At 45.8% G+C, this 21,490-nt stretch overlaps 1 protein-coding gene across 1 annotated transcript in view; it reads left to right on the top strand.

Annotated features, from left to right (window-relative positions):
• Nucleotides 1–21,490, top strand: part of GDPD5 (glycerophosphodiester phosphodiesterase domain containing 5) — a gene marked incomplete at both ends in the record, with an annotated part of 115,088 nt that overhangs the window by 71,963 nt on the left and 21,635 nt on the right. Inside the window, 4 exons of the mRNA XM_082337138.1 lie at nucleotides 1,596–1,694; nucleotides 3,923–4,016; nucleotides 7,678–7,823; nucleotides 18,541–18,623. Coding sequence (XP_082193264.1) covers nucleotides 1,596–1,694; nucleotides 3,923–4,016; nucleotides 7,678–7,823; nucleotides 18,541–18,623 — 422 coding nt within the window. The remainder of the gene's footprint in view (nucleotides 1–1,595; nucleotides 1,695–3,922; nucleotides 4,017–7,677; nucleotides 7,824–18,540; nucleotides 18,624–21,490) is intronic.

Below are 21,490 nucleotides of genomic sequence, written 5' to 3' on the forward strand. Positions count from 1 at the left end.
TTAATTCAGAGTCCTCAATGAGGAAATATCTTGAAATAGTGTGGCTTGCCATTATAGGTAAGCTGGGGGGTATCTTTTAAGCAGGCAAGTAAATCCTGTTCTTCCTTGGATGTGCAAAAATGGGTTGGTTAGGGTTAGCAGGTGGTTTGAATGCAGCCTCTTGGCTTGGGGATCCTCTTCAGCCTGGGGCATCTGGATCTGGACCCTTCTGCTGCCCCATGTGTTTTGTTCATGTTCCCTGAAAGTTGGAGGCTCGAGGCAAGCCACTGCTGTCCTATGGACACCTCTCGTGCTGTTGGCAGGTCTGTTTGTGGGCAGCCAGGAGAGGAACAGCAAGAGGGAACCGAGGGCTAAACTAAAAGAGAAATCCTGTCCTTACGTACAAAAGTTATTTCTGTAAACATTGGGAATGTGAGGGTTTTTTTATTTCCTTCTCTAAGGTATTAAGTAAACCTGAAATAAGTCTAGAGATGTCCTGTGCATCCTAGATGATTAGTTCACCGTTACGTATCAGTTGGCCTGTTCTGCCCAAGTCTCGCACACAGATTTCAGATCTAGACAGTACATGAGATCAAGACACAGAGCAGCAGCATCCTTTTAATCCAGCAGGCATGTGGTACAGCAGAGACTGAGATACCAGACGGAGAGGCGGAGGATGGTGAACTATTTTTTGACAGACAGCCCAGATTTTAGGTCTTTACAGCTGGAGTTATTTCTATGGCAGTTTTTGACAGTTTGAACTTTTTACCTTCAAAATGGAGGTGACGTTTTCTTTTTGACTGCTCCGCTCAGACTTCTGAGTGCTTCCATGTGGAGGGAGAGGGAGGCTGGGGGAAGTGGCTGATGGACTGGGTCTCGTTCTGCCGTCTCAGTTCAGCCACTGTCATCCAGAGCCTCTTCTCAAGTTGCGATATCTGTTATAACTGCTCAGTCAACATGGCTTGGACGCTGACAGCACAGTTGTTGCCATTTCAGACCCAGGTGAAGTCACGTCCATGCACAAAGTTGTGCTGAACCATCTCAGAGATGATTGCTTAGTGATGGGGATGCACAGCCTTGCTTTGCACACATGTTCACCCTCTACTGAGAAGTGTGATGTTCGCTGTCTGTTGGGTGTGTTCAAGTTTTATCCCTGAACACAAGCATTGGAGAGTCAAGTTGAGCGAAGTCCACCGCCCTCCCATCGCGCTGGCGCATCACAGGCTGTTGCAGCAGGGCCAGGTGAATCCGGGATCGTCTCCTGAAGTTGCCTGGCAGAATCCAATCTGTATTAAAGCTGTTTCTAATCTAGTTTGTTGGCAGGGCAAATCACCTGATCTTTCCATGCCATTGGCCACTGTGTGAAGAAAGTGAGAGATCATCCATGAGATGTGCCTTCTTGGGACTGTTTAGCTTAGTGTTGTATCTTCAGTGGTGGAAAGGGGAGGTTATGCTGGGACAGTGCACAAGCCCAACCTCTTTCCTTGTGGGTCCTAAGGCTAGTTGTTTTAGGCAGTTTATTACAGACAAAAGTTTTCTCTCTCTGTTTCCCAGTCTGTAGAACTTCTATGATAATGGTAGGGTCCAGTATGTAAATACTCTCGTATTTGTTGCAGATTGGCCTGATGACAACCTTGATAACTACCGTGGTGACCATGTCATCGATAGCACAGCTTTGGGACGATGAATGGGAAATGGTATTTATTTCACTGCAAGTAAGTTGTCTGCAAGGATGCTTCTCTGGGTGGGGAAGGGGACCAGTGCAGGTACCTGTCATGGACTTTGTGTCTTTCTGCTGTATAAAACCCTGTCTTGATGTTTATCACTCCCAAAATGGAAATCTTGGCAATGAGAAAATTTGCAGCAAAACTCCCATGGAGTCCTGGAGGCCACCACATCACTTTGTCTCCATCTCCTGGGCTCTTTCCTTTAAACTCAAACCAGGGCTTGGCTGCGGAATTAGAGGCGGAAAATACTGAGGCTGGGTGTGACTCAGAGTTGCTGGAGGGAGAGGGCAATTCCTCCACTTGGTTTGGCTAGCAATGCTCTGGACGTTGGTGTCTAGGCCTGGAGCATCATGCTTTTCCCAGTCCTGTGGGAGGAGCACTCTGGGTTTGTTTTTTACATTGCACATAAATTTTATATATCTCTAACAAAGAATGCAACTTCTGTGCTCTAGTACTGTTTTAAGAAAGACTTGTGGTATGCTGCAGACTATATAAGCGTTAGAGGAAAGTAGTTGCAAACTGTTAGTTTCTTGATAGACCTTCTCTCTCTTCCTTTTTTTCCTCTGCCTCAAAAAGGGGTCCAAAAAATATTTTGCCCATGAAAGGCTTGAGAGGTTTTACTGGTGATTACTGCTGTATATTTGGGAGTATGCAAATATACACAAATACGGGGGGGGGGGGAAATAGCATTCACACAAGTGACTAAGAGTTCTCAGAAGTGCTTCCCTTTTTCATCTTTTTTTTAAAGATTTAGGCAAGCAATTGGAGAACAAAAACATGACTCGGAGGATCCATCTCAAACTTTCTCTCGTGGTGTCCCATGGTGATACACAGTTCAGGTGTTCATGGAATCACAGAAGGGTTTGGGTTGGAAGGGACTTTTAAAGGTCACCTACTCCAACCCCCCTGCCATAAGCAGGGACACCTTCAACTAGATTGCCTTGCTCAGAGCCCTGTCCAGCCTGACCTTGAATGTTTCCAGGGATGGGGCATCTACCACCTCTCTGGGCAACCTGGGCCAGCGTCTCACCACCCTCATAGTACACAATTTCTTCCTTATGTCCAACATAAACCTACCCTCTTGCAGTTTAAAACCATAGCCCCTTGTCCTGTCACTACAGACCTTGGTAAAATGTTTGTCCCCATCTTTCTTACAAGCCTTCTTTAAGTATTGAAAGGCCGCAATCAGGTCTTCCCAGAGCCTTCTCTTCTCCAGGCTGAACCCCCCCAGCTCTCAGCCTGTCCTCACAGCAGAGCTGTGCCACCCTCGGACCATCGCTGGGGCCTCCCCTGGCCCCGCTCCCACAGCTCCATGTCCTTCCCGTGCTGAGGACCCCCGAGCTGGACGCGGGGCTCCAGGGGGGTCTCCCCAGAGCGGAGCAGAGGGGCAGAATCCCCCCCCTCGCCCCGCTGCCCATGCTGCGGGGGATGCAGCCCAGGAGACGCTTGGCTTTCTGGGCTGCCAGCGCACATTGCCGGCTCATGGCCAGCTTTCCATCCCCCAGCACCCCCAAGTCCTTCTTCTCAGGGCTGCTCTCAACCCCTTCATCCCCCAGCCTGTACAGATACCAGGAATTGCCCCGACCCAGGTGCAGGACCTTGCACTTGACTTTGTTGAACCTCATGATGTTCACATGGGTCCATGTCTTGAGTTTGTCCAGGTCTCTTGAATGGCATCTCATCCCTCAGGCGTGTCAACTGTACCACTCAGCTTGGTGTCATCTGCAAACTTGCTGAGGGTGCACTTGGTCCCACTGTCTGTGTCATTGATGAAGATATTAAACAGTACTGGTCCCCATACAGACACCTGAGGGGCACCACTTGTCACTGATCTCCATCCAGACATTTGAGCGGTTGACCAGTCTTCAACTGGACTACACCAAATTTAAAACTTGATCTCACCAAGAGCCTTACTTGAATTTGCATGGAGTCTAAGGAGGCCTTTTCCAAATATCTGTGTTATTGGGTGAGCTCTTCCCCAAGAAAGGTTTAGAGCTTTCCTGCTTTGCCTTCATAGTGGTCTGAGTGCCAAAGGCAACGGGAGGGTTTGGAAGAAGAGATGGCCAAAACAATGCAGCAGCCTGATGCAGGAATGGTGTGAAATCCAACTGGAAAGAGAGTGGTGTGATGCACTATGGAGCCTGCAAGATCAATGCATTTTCAAGGTGCTGACTTGTGTGTCATCATTTTTTCTCTCCTGTTCTTGTGTCCTGCAGGCCACAGCCCCTTTCTTGCACATAGGAGCACTTGCGGCGGTCACGGCCCTGTCGTGGTTGATAGCGGGGCAGTTTGCACGAACAGAGAAAGCCAGTGAGTACCACTTGTCCTTGTGTGGTGGTCGGGGGCTGGTGGGTGGCTGTTGGGGCGTTGGGTCCTCCTGTTGAGAACCAGCTGGCGGGAGGCAGTGCTGGTTCCTTCCCTGGGCTCAGCAGCCTCCAGCTCAGCCATGTTGGGGAAGTAGTTGCTCTCCTAGAGTAACGTGGCTGAAACTGGAGTGGGTGAATCTGGTCTTGGGCTGCATCTAGATCCCATGGCTGCTGCTTTGTGGTTGGAAGTGCACCAGGGTTGGAGGTGAAAGGGCTGTTTTCAATGACACAATGAATAAAAGCTTCCAGATTTCCATCAATCTGCTTTAGAAAAGATAAATGCACCCTCTGGAGCTAATGTGCAGTGTTCTTCTCTGGATTTTATAGGCACTATTCCCTTCCCCCATCTCCTTGGCTCTTTGGATCTGGCTTTTGAAAGCCTTCATGGACTTGTTGCTTGTGATGCAGGAGCACCCAGAGGGCTCAGTAGAGATCTGGTCCCCTGGTGGTTGGGTGCTTCCTTAAATGCATGTTGAGACATGGTCAAAGGTCTAAGGGAGCAGAGTGGTGAAGGACACACTGAACCCAGGTCTTGTTGATGGTCCTGTCCGCTGAAATAAGCTCTTCTGTGCATCTCCCCTGTCCCACCTCCTTGCCAGGGGTTCTCCCAAGCCTGAGCTGTTCCTCCAGATTTTCTTGTGAAATAATTCGATCCTTCTGTGCCCTCAGAAGTGCTTTTCTTCAGGGCATCCATGGACATTCTCAGACATTTGTGCCAGCTCCAGAAAAAATTATTTTAATTGGTATTTAACCTGCAGCAAAATACAAGCCCTGGAAGGATTTGGCAGCACTTGCAAAAGACTTCCAAGAAGTGGGAGTTAAGAATGAGGAAACGGTGTCTGAAGATGGAAAGAATTTGATATCCAGAGAGACCTTTCAAAGAAAGAATTGCTTTGCCTTAATTTATAAATATGCCAATAAAGCTGTACCTGGTGGTTCTTAAATATGTCCTAGCATGTAATTAGGCTGCCAGTTGAGGGAGGATTTGTGGTTACGCCTAGAGCAGAGACTGCATGTGCTCCTTCTGAATTCCTCATAATTTTTCTCTTGCAGCTGAGTTCCCTGAAAATGGCTTTTTGTTTGTTTGTTTTTAATAAGCCAGGAAGCTGTTTTCCTTCTCTTTTTTTCTGCTCCTCGGTTGGGTTTTTTTGTTTGTTTTTAAGGAAAAACATTCATCTCTTCTGTACCATTGGATCTTAAAGTTATTTTAGGGTCATTTTACTTGTGAAAGGTATCTTACCTGAAGGAGTTTACAGACGTTTTCGTATAGATATGTTTGATATGGTAGTGTTAAAAATGGAAGAGAAGAACTGAAATCTCTGTGAGAACCTACAGTCACTTGTAATGGGAAAATAAAATTTCGCACACTAATAATAATCTTTTAGAAATAACTGGTGCAGCTGCAGTCATTGGTACAACAATCTGTTCTTCTCATTTTTGAGACATGTGACAATCTTCAGCAACCGGCTTTTTTTACTGAGCAAATTTACAGGTTTTTTTTGTTTGTTTTGTTTTTGTTTTTTTATCCCTCAATGCTACTTTTTCCAAACCTGAAGAAGTTTCTTGAATAGCTACAGTGTTTTAAAAGGTAGTAGCTTGTTTTCAAAGCTTGCTTCTGAGGTCAGGTAGAAAACATTGGACTCAAAGCAGCCCTGGAAGCCTTGAGTAGCAAACAGCAGTGTGAGAAACATGCTCTTCCAGGAGCCCAAACTAGGCTGGAGTGGTCACTAAGAGCAGGAGGAATGGAGAAGGAAGGCTTGCATCTAAGTGTTGTCATGTTGTAGAAAGTGGGAGATTTATCTGTCCTGCTTGCTTGGCTTGGGTGGTCACCAGGAGAGCTTCTTCCATACAGACCATCCAACCTCAAACTGAATAGTAAGTGTTTTTCTTGTGTTTCATGCATGTATTTCATTTCGGGTTTTTTGTGCGTGGTCTCAGTTCCCACATATGCGTGGCTGGGTGAGGTCTTCAGCTCCATTTTAATGTGGTCTGTGACCCATGCTGAGGTATCCTTTCCTTGTGGGTGCAGTCCAATGGTAAAAATACTTGGACGCCCATGCATTTCACGTGGTACTTGCCTTTAGCTTGAATCCGAGTTGTTTAATCCCTAAACTGCAGTACCGGGAAGGAAGGGACCAGATTCTTTGCACAGCCTGAGACTTTGCTGACAATTAGGCTGATTTTCAAAGCCTGGTTGGTGTGTGGTGTTCCTGGAGTGAGCAAGAATTGGGTCAGGATAATGTCCTCTGTCCGTCTGGAGGTTTTGATGCTGGTAACGCACAACTCCAGGGCACCATACCTTTATAGCGCAGGCCACAGCATGAACTCACTTAGCAAGATGCCTTTCAGTTCCTTGAATGCTCTGTGGGTGATTGACATCTCTTCCAGAGAGGAGGAAAAATTAGCTGGCAAAGTTACTAGTGTTACTTTCTGGCTTGTAGGAACATGTTTGAATGAGGCTATTAGATGCTGGATGCAAAAAGAAGTTTGTTTATGTGTGAAACCAGATCAGTTGTGGTCAGGAGCAGAGCTGGGCTGTTCTGTCCTTCCCCTAAAAGAAACTGCTTTCTCCACCTTGTGTCCCTGGCAAATATTTGTTTTAAAAGGGGTTTTTTGGAGGTTCTCCCTTGAGTTCCAAAACCTTAATGAGTTTGAAAAAGTAAATAATAATAATAAAAAAAAATAAATGAAATCTTATGCTTTAATAGCTGTGGTTTCAAGTGACTCCAAATAGCTCAGGAGTTCAAAGGTGCCTGTTGTTCTCTACATGGAATACGCCTCTGTTGGGAACAAGGGGTGTTTCTGTTGCGCTGTCAGCACCTTCGAAAGATTCCCAGATGCTTTGGACTTTGTGAGAAGTCACTGGTAGTCGGAGGCGGGTGGCTGAGGCATGGTGTGGGAGGCAGGACTGCTCATCTGGCCCCAAGTGCTGCAGCCAAGACCCTCTTTGCTGCATTTGCCAATCCTGTAGTATTGCTGCTTGCAGAGACCCTGGGAAGTGCAGTACCATCAAAACCCAAGGATTTATTTAAACGTGTCCAACTTAATCAGTAAAACATTACTGAAAATTAACTTGGTTCTGGCTGGCACAAATCCTAATGCAGAAGCAGTTAAAAGTGGCGTTACCCTGGCTGAAATGGGTGGTGTTGGTGAACCACCAATGCAAACACAAGTGATGTAAACCCTCGTGATACTAAAAGCACCGACATGGTGCTGTGACTTATGTGTAGATATGTTTAACTGGTGATCTCTTTCTGCTGTCAGGCAGAGCAAAATTTGGTGCTGTCCCACCCAAAGAGCTGGAAATCAGCAGTGTTTTGGGCTACGTTACTGAGACTTCAAGCAATTCGCTTAACTTTTTGTTTCCCCAATGCAAAATGAAGTGAAAACCTCTCTTGGAACTTGAGTAGCTCAAAGAGATTTTTTTTTTTTTAAATAGAATAATTTTTTCCATAAACACAGAGCTCTGCTGTTGTACTAGGGGCAAGGGCTGTAGACCAGTCTCTCCTCTGGAGGAAGACTAAGGTATCTTGACTTTTGCTCCTGTGGTGTGAGGAGGTCAGAACCAATGTTTCACCAGCTCTTTCTCTCTCTTTCCATCTCAGCTTCTCAGATGCTGATGTTCACTGCATACCTCGCAGTTGTAGTTGCACTTTACCTCGTCCCCCTCACCATCTCATCCCCTTGCATAATGGAGAAGAAGGCTCTGGGACCAAAGCCAGCCATTATAGGTCACCGCGGAGCACCGATGGTGAGTATCTCACATTATTAGTACTGTGTTGTCTGACTTTTCTGCCTGTGTAAAGGATGGCACTGGATCTGGTGGTCTCCAGGCTGCTCTCCAGAGAGAATATATGAGACAACTATAACTTTGAGGCACCCCTCTATGGCTAGAATTGCTGTGGTGGTAAATCAGTACGTGAACCCAGAGTCAAGTCATGCCCCAGATGTTCTAGATGCCTTACAAACAAAAGAGCAATCCTTGCCTTGCTCAGCGTGGTTTGTGTCACTGCACTTTTCTGGCTGCTAGTTCTGCTGGTTTTTGTTCTCCAGGCTTGGCCCTTGAGCTGCAGCTGTAGAAGTTTGTGATGATTTTTTTTTTGAGCTCAAGGCTCAGTCTTTGTGTCCTTTGCAGGACCTCACCAGCAGTTGTTAAACTCAGCTCACAGCAAAATGCCTTGAGTATGTGGCAATCTACAAAAACAAACAAGCTGTGCTGACCCTACATGACTGCATGATACTCTTGCATTGCAGATCATCATGAGACTGGGTGAGGTGGTGAAACATTCCTGTCATCTGCCTCTGGGAAGACCTTGAAATCATAATCATATAGTCCGTCCTTCTCCAAGGTTTCTGGACATATCTAGGCTAAAGATGGAGCATGTTGGCTTGGGCACAGTCCTGGGCTTGGATAAAGCTGTCCTGTGGTGTTTGGTCATACTGGTCTGGGTCTCTAGTTTGGGTGCTTCTGCACCTAGATCTGTTGAATGGTTGCACCTCCATCTCTCTCTGCTAGTTGATTGACTTCAGAAAGGATAGCATATTGCAGTGTAGGCACTGGCCTTGCAAATGTGTTTTTTTTTTTTTTCTTTTTTTTTGCTTTGTTTTAAGGCATCCAACTAACTTTTTTGCTGATGTTCAAAGCAGAAAAAATATCTGTATAGGCTGTCAGAACCTATTTGGCAGGTTGGAGCGTGCTTGAGCTCCTCTCCAAGTTTAAGAGTGCGCACTAGGAGTTTGCTAGGTGAGATAAACACCTGTTGTGACACAGAAGTATTTTATTTTCATTCTCTCTATTTTTTAATGATTTCTTTCTTTAAGAATCCCTTGAAATGCCAGCTTAATTTGCATCACTCTTAACTATATTGCCTCTGTGGGTGGTGGAATGAAGTTCTGGGCATGATAAATGCTTTTTTCCTGTCCCACTGAGTTTGTACCAGCCATGAAGGCCAGAAGCAGCCAAGTGAGAACCTGGGCTCTGCATGCTTTCTGCATGGCAGGAAATCACAAAACCTGTTAGGAGATTTTCTTCCTGAGGGGTTTCCAGGCCTATGTGCCCCCCATAGCCTTCTAAAGAAACTAAACAGCAGCCAAGTATCTTCCAGATAGTTTACATAAACCTTATCTGGAGCAAGACTCCCAGTAGAGACTTGGCCCTTTGCTTCATGTTCTTCCTTGGAGCCAGCAAACACTCCTTGCAGTATGGAATAAACCTATCTGGGAACATGCTGACTGCATGTTAGGGTGCAAAGGGTTGCAAAGGTTGGTCAAGAGCAGTGGTGGAGGACACTCAGGGCCATGTGTGGAACTGTGGCCCAGGTGTTGTTCAGCAGGATGCATCCCTCCCCTTCACTGTTCCCTGATACACAGAGCTGGTTGTCTGTTGGCAGCAGATGGTTTGCTCTGAAGCCCACAAGAAGCGAGATCAGAGACTAACAAGCCTTGTTCCAACCTCCAAGCAATATGTCCCATGATGAGTTGGCAGTAGGTTTATCCAATCACTTTGCCTTTGCTGTATGTGTAATGAGTGTCCTCCAGCTGTGCCCTTGAATGGCAAAGCTGAGATGGGAGCAGAAAGACGAGGACCAGAGAGAGGTGGTCAAAACTTCCTTCTGTACTTCCATCTATGCCCAGCTTTTCACTATATCAAATGTCACCCTGAGTTTGAAGAGCTCCACCTACAGTGCAAGGCCTCAGGTTGTACAAAGTCATATCTGCTTGGAAACTAATGATTTTAAAGCCTTGTCAGAAGGCATTTCTGCTAATAGGGTCTTGTTTCACAGGGCTGCTTGCTACGCTTTTGTTGGGCTCAACAAGCCCAACTGTATGTAGATTTAGTTTGGAGAAATGGCCAAGTGGAGCTGGGGAGGAGGAAATAGCCCAGAATCAAGTCTGGAGGCTGAGCTGTAGGACACAGACATCCTCCCTTGGGCAATGTCAAGATCAAAAGTCTGCAGAGCCTGGGAGTTTGGGACCTGAGGTGAAACTAGATCTAGTGGGATGAGATAAAAAGCGATGAAATATTTGCCTTCAAATCTCCTGAAGCAAGACAAATGTGATTTGCTGTGCAGACAAATGTGCTCTCTGATGGAGCCTGATAGCTGGTTGCTTCGCCTGTCTGGCAGGACTGGGTCCGTAATATAGCATTTGCACGTCCAATGCTCTTATGCTACAAAGACACAAATACAACTGAGTGCTTTTCTGACAAAAGCCAGCAAAGGAGGAGATCCATGGGATGGCTGAAGACGCTTGTTGTCCTGAAGTAAAACATTTGTTGGGGATGTGGCATATGGTATATGGGGCAAAAGGTGGAGAAATGGAGAGTTTCCCAGGAAAGCTGTAGATGTGTGCACTTCCTGAGGGATACTGATCCATCAGTGCATGCAGCCTGCTCCTCAAACAGGGACAACCATCTCCCTTTGCGCTCCGGAGCCTGCCTTCCTCTGTGCATGCACACACCCTGTCTCTCTTCTCTTGTCTCTTGAGGATTTTTAAGAGCAGCATTCATAGCGTCTGTGTGCCTGCGACTCAACTGCTGTCCTTGTTCTGTGGAGGAAAAAAGTGAGGAACAGAGGCCATATGGCTCATAATTTCTTGAAACACTGGAGGAGAGAAAAAGTCTTTGCATTTTAAGTAGCAAGAGAAAATCAGAAACCATCCTGGCATCTGTACCTAAATGAAGTGTGACTTTTTGCAGCACAGGAGAGCTACTGGTCCCATGCTGGCTGACCATTTGTCTGTAGCAGTAGTCCTCCTCCAAGCAACGTCCCTTTGGTATCATTCTGTTCTTCCATGAGCTTTAGTTCACTGCTAAAAAGGCTCTTCTGCATGACTCCTCCTGCCTTCCCTTGCCTAAATGTCATCCAGTCATGCCCACTTTTCGCTATGCTAAATGTCCATTCCCATCAGGGTGCTACTGAAAACCCTTTCTCTTAGCAGGTGTTTAGTTAATCAATCAGTTTCTTTTCAAAGGCTTTTTTAAAATGAATTATTCAGCCTCCAGATCAGTTTCTGTCCTTCTGGACTCCCATCAGGAGAGCATCAGGGTTGTGGCAGCAATGTGCTGGGAATTGAGGGCTCCAGCCCTTGCTTGATATCTGTTGGTTTGAAAGGGTCTTGTCCTGATGGGTACAGGAATCGTCTGACATCCCAAAACATGAGATGGGGTTCTCTGTAAATTTTGCATGTTAATATGTTAAACTTTTCAGATGGTTTTATGAGCAGGTGTCTGTTGTCTTTGGTCTTCCATCTTTTTTTATTCTTCTTACAGAAATCTAGTTGCATTTTGTCTTCAATGGCAATAGACTTGACTGTCTTCTCCCTATGATGGTGAATTATGCCACTTACGCTGAGGATAAGCCAAAACAAGGGTAGGAAGTAAAAGCTGAGACCAAATATGAGATGGAAATGAGGACTTGATCCAGTAGGACACCAACTTCTACTGCCATTTTCACCTTTAAAGTCTTCTCCCAAATGTCTTTCCTCAGATGGTGCTTCAGGTTGAGGCAGGTTGTCTTTGCTTTTGGGATCTGAAGAAGGTGCTGTCCATAATGTTGAGTCCTACTTGCTTTTAGGTTGTTAGTCTTAAATATACATTACTTATAAAAATAATTAGGCTCATCATGATGATCTTTGATCTCAAATTGTAGGCAAATCACCCAAAGGATTAATAATAGCAAGGACTTATATGAGCGAGAGCTGTATCTGTCTTCTTGGAAACCTTCATGAAGCCTGGAAACTCACCTCTAGTTACTGGGGCCAAAAAGTTACTGGTTGGTCTAAAAACAATCAGGTTAAACCTGTGGAAACCATCCAAGCATGTCAGAGGCAAGAAGAGCTCTTGATTTCAGAGCTGGAGGCTACAAATAGCATCAAAATAAACGCTTTTGGCAAACCACCCGTACAGCTGGGTTTTGGTGTGTCTTGACAGCACTGAGAAAGACTGTGCCGAAACAGCTGTCCGTCTGCCGTGAAGCATGCGGCGCTCATGCCGTCAGGCTCCTTCCTGCACAGCAGATGATGTCCATCTCCTTGCTGAGCGCAGGCACCGTGCCAGGAGGAGCATTTTTTTGGCAGTGCTGACTCGTTACCTTTGAGCAACTCCAGAATGGAAAAGTACCCATTGCTGGGACAAAGCACCTTGGTGGGCAGCCAACGTTTAATTGTACTTAGGATTTGCCTGTTGGGTTACTGCATGGGAATGCTTTGCTTCGACAGGGAGTATGTCATGCTGGTCCTGGGAAAATCCCAGCAAATACGGCCTTGGACATGTGGAGGTGTGTTGGGTTGGTTTGTGGGTTGTGGGTTTTTCTTTTCTTTTTTTTTTCTGACACCTGAAGGTGAAGCCTCCAATATATGTTGGCGTTCTCACAGAGATACTGTTTTGTCATCTTGTGGTGGCAGCTGTCGATAGAAACAGTAATGAAGACTTCTGGTTGGGACTGTGGCTTATTGGAGAGCTTTCAGCTGATGACGAACTGGTGATTTCTTTCTGATGCTTTGGGGTTTTTGTTTTCTTGGTGGTTTTGAGGGCCTAAAACTTTTTGAGTCCTAAAACTTTGCCACCAGCTATTTGGGATGGCTTTGTGTTTTAAAGGCTCTGAAGTGCTTTGGTTTATACTGCTTGTGCTGCTGAAATCAATAAGCGTTTGGTTTGCTGTATGTCTTATGCACACACGCCTATTAAAAATATGGCCAGTTAACCTGTCTGCTGGTCTGATCGATAGTAACAAACAATCACAATTAGCATCTTCTGTAAGACCTGGAGAAAGGCTTGTATTCACTGAACGAAATCTATGTAAGATTAGGTAGTCTTTGGTTAAATCAAGCTTTGGCTTTTTTTGTGTGTAGCACAACAATACTGAGGTCTCATCTCCTGTATCTAGTTATTAAATCCCTTATGAGTTTATCCTGTTGTCCAAGGCAACACTTCCATCTTTTTTCTCTTTTTGTTTTGCACTTTTTCACTTCCTTTCAGTCTAGTTGAGTTGTTTCCAGAAGTTCTGGAAGTTCTAAAATACCTAGAATTCCTAGGGATTAAGGATACACTTTATTTTTTAAACAGTATTGTTATTGCCTTATAGTGACCTGGCATGATAGGACACTAATGCTGAAATCAACGTCCTGGCAGATCCCACACTATGTCCCATACAGGGAATTTCCAGAGGGCACCTTTTTAACAGGAAGGAAAATACCATTTTTCAGGTATCTCCCCAATTTCGCCTTGTCTTTTTAGTCCAATTATTGGCTCATGAGGACATTGATACTGGAAAGGAGAGATAAGGGAGGGGAAAATTAAAATAAAAAAATTTAAATGATGCCCATGTTCCCAAAAGGATGAGAGAATATCCTTAAAGTTTGTCGATGAAGCAAAGATCAAATCCTTCAGTGCAGCTCAGCGCCCAATGCCAGAGGTGTGCAGTGGCGTAGTGGTTAGTTTGGAACAAATTCAGTTCTTCTGTGCAAGCTTCTTCGTTAACCTCCCCAACGTGCAAATGATACAGTGATTTTTTTTCTATTTTTTGAAGGCCTGGCAAGCTGGCTAATTAGGGGAAAAATATAATGTAGCAAGGCTGTGCCGCTCTAACTAGCGTGCTTTTGTAATCTTCGTTAAGGAAGGTCCAAAGCTCGACTCCATTTGAAAGCATTTGCAATTGACTTCTAAGCACAAAAATAGTCAAAATGAGTTCATTCATAGGTAATTTTGTAGAAATTACTTGCTGTGTCTCTCTAGTAGGAAGAAATGAATAGTAGCCTGATTTTTGCAAGAGATGAGCCTATCAAACCAAGTGTGAAGAGAAGGAACAGCTTCTACAAACCCTGCATGGGGTCTGTCTGTGGCTTTCAGTGGATGTTGGCATGGTTTATATAGGACAGAGGTTCTGGAGTGAAATCGTTGCTTTGTGCCCCAGGGTTTCCTTCACTTTAGCACTGGTTTCGTAAGAAATCGGTTGTGTCCAGTTGCGCTGGATCACTGCAAACCTGGATTTGGGTTTTAGACATGATGTGCCTAAATGTATTGTATCAAGGAGGAAAACCCATCGAAGAAGCTGGAGGGAGAGAGAGAGAAACACAAGCAGAAAGATTATGTGTTCAGTTCTTGCAGTTTTGCTGTAAAACCTTTTTAAAAAAATCAGCATTAATCTCAGCAAGTAATTTCTGTACCAGCAACTGTCTTGCTTGGATGCCTCTCTGCCCTAAACATGCTGAATTTGAGGCTTCAGCTCCCTCTTTCTTGGAGGGAAAGAGAGACAGACTGGGATGATGGAAGTATCTGCTACTCAGATTCTCTCTTTTCACAAAAAGCTCACATTGTAAGGGATATGAACTCCTGGTATAGAGACATCCTGCCTCCAGAGTGGTGCCAGGGGAACCTCCAGGAACAGGCAGCATCTGATTTTAAGGGGACAGGATTAAATTTGCTTTCCTGGCTTTCTGGTTGACCTTTACTGGGTTATGTCATTGGTGTGAGTGGCTTGTTCAGTCCCCTCAAGGCTAGGATCAACCGAGGGGTTTAGAAACTGGGGAGGACAGCTTTCTGCATCGATGGTGGACTCATTTGGAGATGCAATTATTTACATCAGGGTGACTGGCTCAGGCCAGGTTAGGAGCTTACCCACCACATGCTCACACGAAGGTGACGTCTTTGCCTGGAAGGCTTATAATCCCCTTTTCAAAAGCTTCTGACATGCAGGGAATTGGGCTGTCAAGTAATAGCATTGTGGTGTTATAGAGACCAACCAGCACATGCTGGGTAGCACCCAGGACGGCTCTTCACCCAAGTAACAAGCGGTAGGATGAGAGGAAACAGCCTCAAGTTGCACCACGGGAGGTTTGGGTTGGACATTAGGAAAAATTTCTTCACAGAAAGAGTAGTCAGGCCCTGGAAGAGGCTGCCCAGGGCAGTGGTTGAGTCCCCATCCCTGGAGGTATTTTAAAAGACGGGTAGACGTGGTGCTTAGGGACATGGTTTAGTGGTGGACTTGGCAGTGTTGGGTTATCAGTTGGACTCGATGATCTTAAAGGTCTTTTCCAACCTAAACAATTCTATGCCATCGTGGGGCACGGTGTTATGGAGAGCAATTCTGCTGATGTCCATGCTGTTTGCTGATTCAGAGCAGCCAGATATGTTCGTCCATCTGTGATGCTCTTCAAGAGGATGCTCTTCACTTCTAGAGGTGGTGTGATGAAGACGATGTTACAGCTCCTAAGTGTGTATTTGGAAGGTCAGACCTTAAGTGACAGCCTGTCCTTAGAACAGTTTTAAAATGCTGCTTCCTCTGCACAGCTGCAGTTTTCAACACAGATCTGGCCAGAGTTTTGTAAATTTATTTAACTTGTGTTTGGGATCAGGTTCCTGGGAAAGGAATGGATGTGCCTCATATCTGAGTGGCCACATGCGGTCCTGGTGGCGTCCAGTTAAGTTTTGCACTTTTTGAAGGGTGAAGTGTGCTCTGCAGGCTCTGTAGGGGCTAGAGATGAGGCAGGAGTGGAATATTCCACTCCTGGGGCTGAGATCATTTCTTCATGGGGTTAAGCTCAGTGGCATCTGTCTGAGTGCTGAAGATGGGACAGTGACAGCGCGCTGAGTTTTAAAACTCAACGAAAATCTGTTTTTAACTCCCTGCAACCCGTATTTTAGCACTGCCCCTAAGGTGCACAAACATCACTGCTGTCTTTACGTGGCCAAATTCGTCCAGTCTGGCAAACAGAAATCCCATCCCCAACAGGTTGTTTTCCTATTTGGCTTTCATCTACCGCCTCTGCGAGCAGTCTCAGCTCTGTCTAAATTTACTTTTCCCCAGTCCAGCTGATGGAGGCTCTTGCATATTGACTTGCCACCCCAGATCTGTTTGGCTCTGTTTCGTTTCCTTCGAGTGCCTCCAGCAGTGGAGGCTGGGGATCCCCTGTCACGTAGGTTAAAGCTTCCTCTGCATCTCAAACCAAATGCATCTTGGGAGGGCTAGTGTCCAAGCAAGGCTTGACCCTGGCCCTGCAGAAACTGAAATACACTGGAAAGAGGCAAGAAGCATTTTTAATCTTGTTATCAAACAGCAGAGCCTGTGCCCTCTCTGGGTTAGGATTCTGCTGTGCTACAGTTTGCTGTACAGGTAAGACATGAGAAGACCTTGTTACATGCTGGTCCACCTCTACAGTGGTGGAATACTGCTGTAGCCATGCTTGTTTGCCTTTGTTAGCCCTGATTCATGCAATATGAGCTCTTCATTGTGTAGGTTTATAACAGCAGTGTCGTCCTACCCTCGTCGTCCTACCCTCGTCGTCCTACCCTCGTCGTCCTACCCTCGTCGTCCTACCCTCGTCGTCCTACCCTCGTCGTCCTACCCTCGTCGTCCTACCCTTGTCACAGGGTTTTACATTGATTGCTTAGTGGAGGTAGTCCAACCTGCCCTTTCCAGTCTCCCTTAGCCTGAGAGATGATTTACAACTCAACACACTTTGCTTTTCTATTCCTTGTACGTCTGCATCCCTGGCAAAACTGCTTACAGGGGTGTGGGTTCAGTCGCTGTTTGATGTAGTGTCACATCTTGAGCTGGGACTTGCATTGCATCCACCCGGCAACCCTTCCTGACTTAGGTTGGTGGTCTTCCATCACCCTTGGGTTTCTCTAGGTCAGCTGTCCCTAGTTTGAACAGTACACACTTTATTTCCTTGTGATTGCTGCAGTCTCCGAAAGCAAATATGGAGCATTACCCTGTAGAGAGAGGATCACCTTGCAGTGTTATCCTGAGGAAACCTGAGCTACTTGGGGGGGCGGGGGGGAACCCGAGATGCTGGAAGCAACCCAACGAAATGGAGCAGGTCTGCCTGGATGGGATCTCTAGAACTTTATGTGGCTGCTGCTCCCTGCTGACAGCTCTGGGCATCGTGAACATATTGCAAAAAGCTCTTTCAGCTCGACCTTGCGTGACCCAGCACTGGGCTGTGCAAGAGGGTGTGATGAGGGCGTTGCCTCTGTCTTCCCCTAAACAAGTCGGGCTTTGATTGGGAGCTTTTTTAGGAAGGTAATGTGCCTCCGTGTTGCTTTTGTTGAACAAAAAGAAAAACGAACTAATACTGATGCATGGCTTGAGCCAGAGGAATTCAGTAGAGAGATACTGGAGCTATGTGAAGGTTGTTGCTGACGTTTGGTCTGATTATTTTTCCCTGAAGCTTTGCTGACCTGAGCATGTAAGGTCATCCCCTAATAAGAGAACAAATGATTCTCAGAGACACCTTAAACTCTTGAGCAATTTTTTGTGTTTATTGTTCACGTTGCTTGCATGGTGCATTTAGGCCTTTGTTCTTAATTATTCCTCTTTCCAAACCCTGAGTAATTCTTGAAAATCATGGGTTTGTGAATGCTCATTGTGTCTTGATGGAAACTTACTGATCCTGGTGGTGGCAGGGATGAGTGGAAAAATAGGATGTTACAGGTGCTCTAAACCTGAAAACAAAATTAGAAAAAAGAAAATGATTTTTTTAAACAGCTTTATTTTGATGTGCTCATGTTTCAGTGCAGAAAACTTGCCAGATTTTCTCTCCATAGTCGTCGTCTTTTTTCTGGTCTGCCTGTTGTTGGTTTATGGACATTTTGGGGCTAGCTATACTGTACTGGTTTTGTAGAAAAACAAAGTGTTTGTCTTCACACTGTATTGTCTTTAAACAAACCAGAATTCTGTTACAATCTGCTCCATTCCACATTAAGGAATTTGAAATAAAATTTGAGTCCTTATCTGTGATAGCCATAGGGATAAATTTTCTAGGCTTAAGGCTATTTTTTAAATTGTTGTTAAAACTAACTAGAACACTTGTTATTAGAGAAATTATCTGATTTTTAGACTGAGTAATAGATGACTTTATTGAATGAGTAGATGTGGAAATAAAATGTGTGCTATAGAACCTGTGGTCCAGTTGTTCTCTATGATGTGGATAATACCCTGGTTTATGGATTTTTCTTCTTTCTCTAATGGCACTGTAATCACTGTTGGCATAGAAAAGTAGGAGAATGAAGAACTGTTAAGGTGTTTTAGATAGCTCTAGATCTAACCTGTGGATAGAGGATTGGCATCACATTTACAATCACTTTCTGGGCATCTCCAGCAAGCCACTGTTTGGGGGACCATGCTGGTGAGCAAATCTCTCATGTACTAATTTTGCACCAGACCTCGAGCTGGCTGGTCTTCTGGTATTGCAGGTCATGATAACTCTTCATTGAACTCTGTCCTGTGTGTGAAAGACCATTGGTGGAGTCAAATGTATTGGTCATCTTCAGGCTTCAGTAAGATGCAATTCTGCCTGGGGGGGATGCTGGTACTCCAGTGTAACTAGTCACTACGTTATCTGCAAAATAAGATTGTTTTGGCTCCCTAATATCTCTAAACCTTCCTCCCAGCATCCTCACTGACACTGCTTTGTAAGCTTTTCCACTTACTACTAACCTCTCATTGCTCTTTTTTTTCCCCCCATAGTTGGCACCAGAAAACACTCTGATGTCCTTCCAGAAGGCAGTGGAGCAGAAGATGTATGGAGTCCAAGCTGATGTCGTACTGAGGTAAGCCAGTGTGCTGGTCTGAGACTCTCTGTGGATGGCCCAAACCATGGTGGTGGGTCTTTCCTATCTAGTGTGTGTGTGTGTCTCACCCCAAGGCGGCCCTGGAGGGGCTGGAGCGTGGCCAGAGCAGGGCAGCGAGGCTGGGGCAGGGGCTGGAGCACAAGGCTGGGGAGGAGCGGCTGGGGGAGCTGGGGGGGCTCAGCCTGGAGAAGAGGAGGCTGAGGGGAGCCCTCATCGCTCTCTGCAACGGCCTGAAAGGAGGCTGGAGCCGGGGGGGTCGGTCTCTGCTCCCCAGGAACAAGCGCTGGGACGAGAGGGAACGGCCTCAAGCTGCGCCAGGGCAGGGTTGGGTTGGGTATTGGGAAAAACTTCTTCCCCCAAAGGGCTGTCAGGGCCTGGCCCAGGCTGCCCAGGGCAGGGGCTGAGTCCCCATCCCTGGGGGGATTTAAAAGCCGGGGAGATGTGGTGCTTGGGGCCATGGTTTAGTGGTGGCCTTGGCAGTGCTGGGTTAACGGTTGGACTCGATGATCTTAAGGGACTTTTCCACCCTAAACGATTCTGTGATTCTATGATAAATGTGACTTTTGCTGTGATGACCCAGGTACAGAGAGAGTGGAGATCCCAAACTGACCTCATTGCACTGCAAGTATTCAGGAGGGTTTTTACGAGCCTTGCAAAACTGTCACAAGAATTCAGCAGCCCGGGAATAAGACCTTTCTCCTCCTCCCCTCCCTCGCGTGTCACTAATGCTGGGGGAAGAAGGAACTCGGTGATACTGCTGACTGTCAGAAAGTCATTCCTTGCAGGCAAATGTTGAGCTGAATTGACAAGGCCAATTTAGAGAGGATTATTTCAAGAACCGTGCTCTGTTCCAAGAGTTTGATAATTCTTTAATATTCTTGTTCCTTTTCTGAACTGTCTTTTGCATGTGTTACATAGATGTGCAAGAGAGCAAAAGTGGTATGAAGGGAACAGTAATGCCTTATCTTGGTGATCCCTTAGTTTGTCTCGGTTCCAGTTATAAATACAAGAAAGACTCAAAGCTGATTTTTTTTTTTTTTTTTTTTCCCCCCCCCCCCCGACCGCTTTGGAGGTTGGTGTTGATGGAAAGATATTTTTGCCTGGTGGAAGATGGGCTTCTGAAATTTAATTGTTAGGGTACTTTTTCTTCTTTCCATAATTGCCTGAGAGCAAATGATACAAAAACTAAAGGAATTTCTTCCCCCTAGGGAGGGAAGGTCCTTGTGGAAGGCTGAAGTATGAACCGGGATGTTTGTGATAACAATTCTTCTTTCAAAAAATTAAGTCATTAACTGTTGTGAAGGGACAACAACATGACTATCCAAACTCACAAATGAGCACCTGGCTCACGTGGTGGCTGAATCAGTTACTTCCCTTGGCACTGGCCAAGGAGAAAGGTGGTCTTTTGGGAGGAGGAGGAGAGCTGGAAAAGCTCCAAGAGCTTTCCATGTTGCCACTCATCTGCCATCCCAGAGGAGCATCCCATAGCTTAAACAGTGCCCTTGATTGGCCCAGTTATCTGAGGTCCTCCCTAGGAGAGACAAGTCTATTTATAAAAAGATGACTCCAGTGACCTTCAGACCAAAAAGTGAGCTATCAGTACAGCTGGCACAACTTTGGGAAAGGTTTGCTGCACAGCACCCATTGCTGTCGTTATCCCTTTGAAAGATGCTCTTTCCGCCTGCGGCTGGATGGGTCCACTCCCTCCTGGATGCTTCCACGTTCTTCTAGGCACATGTCAGCCATGGGTGGGCTGCTTGCACATACACTCTGACCCACCACACCCCGCTGCCTGCCCATGACACACCCCAAACTGGGTGGCCCTGGTTATAAAGCCAGAGCTGGTTATAAAGCCACCTTTGTTTCAAGCAGCAGGAGCGTAGTATCGCTGTGTGTTCCTCTCTTATTTTCCACCTCCTCCTGCATCTCTTCTACTAAAGCTCTGCTTTTTTGTCTCTGAATTATTTTTTCAAGCCTGTGCCTGCTAATACGTTGCGGTTAGCCTCGGGTAGTGCTGAGTGACTCTGTAAGGGGCAGGATTAGACAGGAGGGAGCAAATGTTAAGTGCCCCATAGGATTTCCACACTGTGGTTAAGGCTTAGCTCTATCTGATGATGCTCTGCTATGAGATGTTAAGACTTCAGCTCCTATCTCCCTTAAACACTCCACACTCTTAACTCTGCAGTTGCTTGGTATCTTTTCTTTTTTTTTTTTTTGTTGTTCTTTTTAACTGTATTTATTAAAGACCCTTCTGATTGCAGCAGCGTGGTGTGCTGCTGAGCATGGTATTGCTGTGTCAGCGTGTTGCTTTGGGTTGGGGGGGAAGTAGTTGGCACAGTGCACTCCAGAAATAGCAAATAAAGATGCCAATGACCTTTGTGATAAGGGACTTCTGCAGGCAATGGTAAAGCTGAGGCAGCTTTTGCTCCATCATCTAAAATTGTTTTGTGTTTTCCCTCTAGCTCTGGGAGTGAGTGCTCTGGGTTGTCTCCTAATTCAAATGGGGTTTCTGTTTTAACCCCATCTCCTTTCCAGACTTCATGTGAGTCTCCTATTATGAAGATAGGCTCCTTGATTTGGAAAATGTCATTATAATCAGGCTGGCTGTGCTGGGTTTATCTTGATTTCTGACTGAGGACAATCGTCCCCCTGCCCTTGATAGAAACCGTCACTGCCCTGTGTGGTGTTACCACTGATCCAGTCACAGAAAATTGGGCTGGAAGAAAGTTTATAGAGCTTTTTAGGTTTCCCAGAACCATTGTTCTGTAATATCTAGGTGGCTTAAAAACCACAGGGCATGCATTTGGCTATTTAGTTTCACCTGAGAGGTGCGTTTTCTTTAAGAC

This window comes from Platalea leucorodia, assembly GCF_965183815.1.
Source record: "Platalea leucorodia genome assembly, chromosome: 2".
NCBI classification, from domain to species: Eukaryota; Metazoa; Chordata; class Aves; order Pelecaniformes; family Threskiornithidae; genus Platalea; species Platalea leucorodia.